General features: G+C 37.7%; 1 protein-coding gene across 1 annotated transcript in view; it reads left to right on the top strand.

Annotated features, from left to right (window-relative positions):
* FAM227B (family with sequence similarity 227 member B) overlaps positions 1–8,544 on the top strand; it is a 210,409-nt gene that overhangs the window by 1,327 nt on the left and 200,538 nt on the right. The window contains 1 exon segment of the mRNA XM_045286464.1: positions 2,188–2,241. Within this exon segment, the coding sequence (XP_045142399.1) occupies positions 2,188–2,241 (54 nt within the window).

Genomic DNA, 8,544 nt, shown 5'->3' with positions numbered 1-8,544 from the left:
TTCTTTGGAATCAAGGACAAGAGCCATCTTACTTATGACAAACAGAACTTTACTCCACAATCGTGAACATTTTTTCTACTTGTAAGTCTTTTATGTACATAATGCATCTCATCTCTCTCAATGTGACTAGGCCCAGACATTATCCATAAAATTTTACTGACCGCTATATGCATCTTTGCTTCTGAACATTCATATTCTGTGATAGTTACACAGGGTAAATCAAAAAGCATTGCTATAAGGGTTTCAGCTAATATATGCTCAGGTTTTTTCCTACCAACATGTGTTTAAATGTGTTTTTGCAACCGGTAGAAGGCTACAGACAAATTGTCTCAGTAATACATATGGCTTGGTCTCCTTGGGGTGCTTTTGACAAAGTCCATTCAAAACAATGTCTTCTGAGAGGTTCTGTTGGGGCAGATAAATTCAAGGTCAAGGCCAGCTGAGAAAGATATGGTACCTTTTGAGGGGATTCCCAAGGGATCATCTTTATAGATTTTCTTGAAGGAATAAGACGATTGTGGAGTCTTAATAGAAAGAAGTCTTTTAAAATTGAAAGTGACATTGGTGAAAAAAAGATCAGGAAATTTGCACCGAGGATTTTTTTTTTCTTCGTCATGACAAGGCCCCTGCTCCTTCTTTTAGGAGAGAATTCCCTGAGAAAGTCTTAGTCCATCCATTGTAGAGTCCTGACCTTGCCCTGTCCAATTGTGTTTGCTCCAAAAGCTCAAAGAAAAGGAAAATTATTTGAGTCCCTCATGAAGCCAAAACCACTATTTTAAAACAACTGTTTTGACACAATGTGACTTGAACAGCACAGAATCCTTTGGGAAAGGGTTAGAGACATGGACTGAGTACACCTTCAGCAGTGTATAGGCCTAGAGGGAGGATATGTCAATAATAATAGCTTCCCTGAAATTGATTGTGGTGATGATTGCACACTTCTTCTTAGTATGATTGAATGGTTCAATTGCATGATATGGTAAGCTTGGGCCAATAAAACTTGTTTAAGAAGAAATAATAGCTTCACCTTTTGATATATTTGCTTAACAATTTTGTGTCTCAGTAGGTCCTTTGTTTTATTGTTGTTGTATTAAACTTAGACTCTAGGTATATTCACTGTATACTTTAAATAATATTAAGAAACTGAACTTTGTAATTAAATTGTACTCTTCAACCTCAAATGTATAATTAAATATTAAAGCATGGGCTTTGAGTTTACAATCTTGACATTTTGGCCATTAATATAAAATGGGTGTTCCGGCTTATACAATGCAATCCATTTCTCCGGCTGTCTCATCGTCAGATCATTTGGCGATTAGACTTTGGATTCTGAATTTTTTACCTCCTTCTTGATGGCCTTTCATTTTCTGAAAGTATTTTGGTCATTTCTTTCCCCAGTACATACACCTTTCTTTTACATTCATCTACTTATTTATCCATTAATTGATTCACACTACAAATACTTACTATGCACTGACTATGGGTCAACCACTGTGTAAAAAAAATTTTTTTTAATTCACTAGTGATTGTACCATTACTTCTATCCTCAGAAAGAGATTAGTCTGTTTCAAGGAACCATAGAAAAGCTTTTTAAAGGTCAGGAAGGCTTCCTAGAAAAAGTGACTTTTAATTTGAGATTTGAAGTAACAATTAAATAGCCCAAACGGCTTTAAAAGGGGAGGGCTTGGTGCATGGAGCTTTCTAGGCAGAAGGAAGACTGTGTATCAAGTCTTTAAGTAAAGGAAAAGCAAAATGTGGTCAATAAGAATTAATTTGGATAATAGGAGAATACATTTTCAACTAACCAATTATTAGACTGAGATATGAAGAGATTTCAATTACTTTCACCATTTCCCTAGTGTGACCTTTAAAAGTATTTCAGCAGCAAAAAAGAGTGTTTATATGTTTGCCTCTGGGTTTATTATAGAAGCCATCCAAGATGACAAAAAATGTTGCAGAATTGAAGGAGATTTTATAGAATTTTGTTTGGTGGCTCAGAATTTAAAGAGAAATATGTATATCTGACCCTTTAAAATGTGATTATTTTAAAAGTGAATATTTAGCAATATCTTAGTTCTGAAAACTATACCTTAAATCCTGTCATATTTTATTTAAGTGAATTATGTATAAGCAATACTTAAAAATCTGAATTTATGTCAAAGAGCAATGTTGATTTTCCTTCCTAAGATAATTCAAGAACCCCCAAAGACCCTTGAAGAATTCTTAACATCCCAGAATTGGGTGAGTAGAACAGCCTACTTTATATGCTGATACACCTTTTAAAAAAATCATTCATGGATTTGAGAAACACATCTCAGTATGAGCAGTGTTTATAAATATTCATCTCCTTGCAGTAAGATCTTATTGTCAGCATTTCTTCTTGTCAACATGCTATCCTCTGCTTCATAGTTTAAAAATTCTAACGTATATCCTGTCAGAAGAATGGTACAGCCATTTCTACATAAGTTTGCTAATAAGATTTTGGTCTTATATAATTATACCTTAAAGAATCTCTGAGAAGCATACCTCACATAACCATCCATCGCAGCTGAGACACACAGGTAGCCTTAGAAATATTTCATCAATATTCTCTGATTATTGACTAAGAGTGAAATATGTAAAGTGTGCTCACATAGACAGCTATTTCCTTTGTTATGTACAACTCCTAAAATATTCTGAATTTATTAGCTTGGTATGAGTGTATCTTGGATCCAAAACAAAACAAGCAAGCAAACATACTGTCACTGAGTCAATTTTGACTCATAGTGACCCCAAAGAATAGAGTAGAATTGCCCATGTGGGTCTCTGAGGCTGCAACTGTTTATGGGAGTAGAAAGCCTCATCGTTCTCCCTCAGAGCAGCTCTAGTTTCAACCTGAAGCCCTTGCGGGTAGCAGCCCAATACATAACCACTATGCCAACAATGCACTTGCAAATCTGAAGGCTGAGTTGTTTTTGTATTGAGGAGCGTTAACTAAGACCTATGATAAAAACAAGTGTGGAAGATCATGTGTGTGTATGTGTTGGTGAATTATAATATAAATAAGTAGTATCTGTCCCTGGATGGCACGAATGGTGTGTGCTCAACTACTAACCTACAGGTTGACTATTTAAACTCCCTCAACAGCACTGCGGAAGAAAGGCCTGGTAATCTGCTTCTGTAAAGATTGTAGCCAAGAAAACGCTACAGACTAGTTCTATTCTGTAACAAACACGGGGGTAATCATGAATCCCAATCAACTCAATCCAAGGATTTGATTTTTATTTCAGTTTCAGGGGAGGAGATGAGCCAGTCAGGGTGCGATGTAACAATGATGAGAAATACAACCTTCCTCTAGTTCCTAAAGGTTTCCTCCCCGCTCCCACTACCATGACTCGAATTCTATCTTGCAAGACTGGCTAGACCAGAGGAGGTACACTGGTACAGATAGGAACTGAAAATACAGGGAATCCAGGATGGATGAGCCCTATAGGACCAGTGGTGTGAGTGGCAAAACAGGGAGGGTAAAGGGAGAATGGGTAGGAGGGAGGGAACCAATTACATGGAACTGTGTGTGGGACAGACAACCGAAAAGTGGATGAAGGGAGAAGTCGGACAGGGCAAGATATGACAAAATACCCATTTATAAACTATCAAGGGCTCATGCGGGAGGGGGGAGCGGGGAGGGAGGGGAAAAATGAGGACCTAATGTCGGGGGTTTAAATGGAGAGAAAATGTTTTGAGAAACGATGTACAAATGCGCTTTACACAATTGATGTGTGTATGGATTGGGATAACAGTTGTATGAGCCCCCAATAAAATGTTAAAAAAAAAAAAAAAAGAATTTGCAGTGACTAAACTATTGGCAGTGGAATTTCAGAAATATCTATTTTTAAATATCTTTTTGTGGTTGTATTTATTTAAGTCCACTTTCCCCCAAATGTTTAGGCAAAGGGTTGTGTTCCCTTTAAGAACAAATAGAAAATGAAAATATTCTTAGTTGACCAAAGTTTATTTTAATCACTATGGCAGATGAAAAATTTTGAAGCACTTTTAGGACAAGCTTTTTCTAACTATTTTGACTTAAAGAATGATACAATTTATGCATGGATTGTAATTAGCATTGTAAGAGCTCTCAATAAAATGATTAAAAAAAGAATGGTGGAAATATGCTTCAACCTAATGAAAATGAGGTTATGTTTTAATGCCACAGGGGAAAGATTACTGGTAAAAGTAAACCCAGTAAATAATTATGGAGACTTTTGGACTAGACTGTCACGCATGGTTTTGTTGGCTCCTGTCAAACATGTTCTGTCTCGTGCTTACCCATCTGTTCACTGTGGAACTGTGCCATCAGGTTTCTAAGGCTGTGCCCTTTCAGAAGCAGATTACCAGGCCTGTCTTTTGAGACATCCATGCACAGTCAACCTTTCCGCTAATAGAAAAACACTTATCCACTTGAGACCTAATAAGTTCAGGTGAAAAGTTCTAATAAGGCAAAGTGGAAAATGTACAATGTTTAATATGAGAATGACTTAATCAAATCAGGATCATAGATTTATTCCAGATCTTTTCTATAGACATAATAAATGTCACAGTATTTGCCCAAGTACAAAGTTTAGAGGGCTTGAAGGGTTAAGAAAGAAAGAGGAATAAAAAGAGGAAACACAATGTTTTAGGCTGGGTTCACTAGAAAAGCAAAGCCCATAAGTATATTTATAGAGAGAGATAGATATGTATCAGTAAAATGGCTTACACAGTTGTAGAAGCTGGCAAGTCCAAATCCAGGCAGGATTCACATCTGTTAGGCTGGTGATGAGGAGCCCAAGTTCAGCAGACAGGTCCAGGCTGGTGGATGCAGAGGCAAATGAATCCAAGGTCAGCAGATCAGCCTTCTGGCTGCAGGGGTGAATGAGTCCAAAGTCAGCGGGTCTGATTTGTAGCTGCTGAGGTGAATGGACCCCAAATCAGCAGGTCAGATGGGAGGGTGCTGACAAATCCCTGGATCGGCAGACAGTATGGCAGCGAATTGGTTCAAGTCCAAAGAACCAAGTCAATGAGCCAGATGCAGGATTCAGAGTGAGCAAAAGGCAATCAAGCTTTTCCACAATGTTCACTTATGGAGCAAGCAGGCTACTCCCCATAGGAAACTTCCTTTCAGTTGACTGCATCAGGGTTGTGACCTGAGAAAGGGTGTTGCATCCCACCCTAATCTTCTTACTATACTACTGATTGGCTGTGATTCCTTTGTGTCAGAACAGCTCTTGTGTATTTACTAGGTGTTAACTACCAAACCACTGAGCCAGTCAACTTGACACAAAAGTTAACTCTCACACACAGGGATGAAGGTAGACAAATATTATCACATTGTGGCGATTGCAATCAGTGACATGAAATGAAATGTGTATAAATTACTCTGGAAATATTCACCTAATACACATTTTTAAAAAGATGTAATAAAATAAAAATCAAAGTGTATATCTTATCAGTGGCATTGTCATTAGCACTATCCTTATATGCAAAGGTTAGCATCTATATTTATAACTTTTAATTTTATCATATATAACATTTGATAGAATAATATTATCCAGTTTAAGTATCAGAAAAGGTGTGTATCAATGTTGAATCCTCTGTCCATATTTATTCAATCTATATGCTGAGCAAATAATCAGAGAAGTTGGATCATTTAAAAAAGAATGTGTCATTAGGTTGGGAGAAAGACTTTTTAGCAACCTTCAATAGGCAGATGACACAAGCCTGTTTGCTGACTGCGAAGAGGACTTGAAGCACTTACTGTTGAAGATCAAGGCATGTAGATTTCAGTAGGGATTACAGCTCAATGTAAAGAAGACTCATGTTCACAATTGGACCAGTAGATCACGCTAATGTAGAACAGGTCGAAGCTGTCAAGAATTTTATCCTGCTTGGATCCTCAATCAATGCTCATGGAAGCAGCAGTCAAGAGATCCAAAACCCATCACATTAAGTAAGTCTATTGTACAAGACCTCTTTAGAGTGTTCAAAAGCAAGGATGTTACTGATCCAAGCCCTGGTATTTTCAATTTCCTCATATGTGAAAATTAGACATTGGATAAGGAAGACCTACGAAGAACTGATGCATTTGAATTGTAGTGCTGGAGAAGAATATTAAAAGTACCATGGACTGCTGAAAGGACAAACTGACCTGTCATGGAAGGAGTAAGGCCAAAGTACTCCTTCGAGGCAAGGATGGCAGGACTTCGTTTTACATGCTTTGGACATGTTGTCAGGAGAGACCTGTCCTGGAGAAGGACATCATGCTTGACAAAATAGAGCGGCAGTAAAAAAAGGAAGGCACTCAACAAGGTGGATTGACGCAGTGACTGCAACTGCGGGCTCAGGAAAACAATTGTGATAATGGCCCATGAGCGTGCAGTGTTCCTTCTGTTGCGTGTAGAATCGCGATAGGTCAGAACCTGTTCAATGGCACCTAGCAACGATAATTGTAGTACATTTACTACTGATATGCTGATGTCATTTTGCCTATAGAATTTATTCACTAATCTTTTCCTAGATTTCCAAAAAATACATTCATATTCTGTAACTTTTCCATTTTTCTAGGGCTTGAATATGTTTATGTGTTGCCAAACTATTAGAAATATGAAAACACACAGGAATAAAAGAATTTACTAAGTTTTAATCCAGATCTGTGTGTTACTTAGATCCTTTCTGTGGTTTTTCTCAGACGGTCAAAGATATTTTATGATGGAGAAAATATTTACCTTAATCTTATTCTTTTTATTCAGGAAAAGAGTCCACACTTGATTTTTTATTTGCTTATCTTCATTTTATCCATTTACGTATGGACTCATTAACTATTAATTCATTCAGATTTCTTCATGGGAAAGCTTCAAAAGAGAGAAGTCTTCCCAATAAATAGTCCCGTCTTCCTCTAACCCTTGCCGTGATTCTTATTACTTACCCTTTGTCAGAAAGTTCAGTGCTATCTTTTGGGGCTTAGAGCATTACCTTCAGTAAACAAACCTCTCTTCAAACTTTAGGGGAGCCTCTTTATCTACTCTCCCTCCTCTATTTCTTTTATAGTCGTACATAAATAATACAATGTACTTGGGTCACTGCCAGGGTTAATTTGCTATAATCAAATTAAATATAATACACAGCCAAGAAGGGTTACTTCACTAACCTTGTTGTAAAAGAGATAGCTGTTATCTGGAGTGATCACCGAGTACCACAGTACTAATGGAGCCCCGGCGGCACTGTCAGGGAAGTGCTGTTGGATGACTACCCTCTGGAGCACTGGTTCAAACTTCCCACGCACTCTATGAGAGAAGGATGTGACCATCTTCTCCTGTAAAGATGTATAGCCCCCGAAGCCTTATATGGGGCCCTGAGTCAGAATCGACTCGAGGGCTGTAGGTTTGGGCTTGGGGACAATATTGCTCTAATGAAGAAGGACAATTTCCAATTCAGTTTTTTTGTCCTTTTATTTCCTTTAAACTAATGTCACCACTATGGCTCTGACTGCTTAAATTTGGTAGTGTTAAGTTTTCCACCAAAGGAAATGCCATCATTGCAACCTAACAGTTCACCTGCCCCTTGTCTGCTTTTCTTTCCTAAGTCTGTCTGGCTGCAAAATATTCAGAGAATATTCTATCCAAGGGGTAGCTGGTTGGAGACAAAATATAAAGAAAGAGGAAGGTATCGTCTGTTCATCTGATATCCATGCCATCATGCAATTAATAAAGAGCCCAGTAAAGGGGTCATTACCTTCTTTGTGTTAATCAGTTACTCTCCCGATTTTCTTGTCTATGTAGAGGAGATAGAGTCTCTGGGTTTGTAAGGCTTGAACATGCTTTATTCACCATATAACACAATTCAATATCAGGGGATCATATGAATTGTATGTCAACAAAACTGTTAAAATGAAAAAAAAATGCGTATTGTGAGAGAAAAGATCATAATACCTCAAATCCAGAACAAAGGGTACCTGTACATAGTATAAAGGGTGTAGTTTCATAAATGTTCATGCACATTTTAAACTCTTTTCCATTGTGACCTTACTTTACTCTATCAACTTCCATAAGAACAGATCCCCATGACCCCATACAAAGACTATGTTTCCAGTGTGACTCGCCTCCCCAATAGAAGGGTGTTGGTCTCAGGGATTTTAACATGTGACCTTATCTTTTTCTTCGGAGAGCTTACTTTGGTGTGTTGTGGTGGTTGTTTGGCATATAAAGCCTGATATCTACCTTTTAGTGCTGGAAACTTGCCCCAGATGGCTATGTGTTTCATTTAAGATATATGCTTATGAATTTTGGAAAAGGGAACTTGTCTGTCTAAGTAATATGGTTTTTACAAAATAGCAAGGGGTTCTAGATCCCTAAGGGAAATTTTTCAAGAAATAAAAGCTGCATATCATTCAGCACCTGTCAGCATTAGAAAGCACAGGTTATTTGCACCTAGGTCCGTTCCCCCCTTGATCTTAAATATATTTACATATGTACATGTCTGTATTTAGGCTTGTATGTATGCCCTTTGCCTCCTACTTCTTTCCTCTATTTC

The sequence above is a fragment of the Echinops telfairi genome, unplaced genomic scaffold, assembly GCF_000313985.2.
Source record: "Echinops telfairi isolate 266 unplaced genomic scaffold, ASM31398v2 ScPeMD7_8;HRSCAF=38, whole genome shotgun sequence".
NCBI lineage: Eukaryota > Metazoa > Chordata > Mammalia > Afrosoricida > Tenrecidae > Echinops > Echinops telfairi.
Note: the sequence above shows the minus strand (reverse complement) of the source record. Positions and strands in the feature narration are given on the sequence as shown.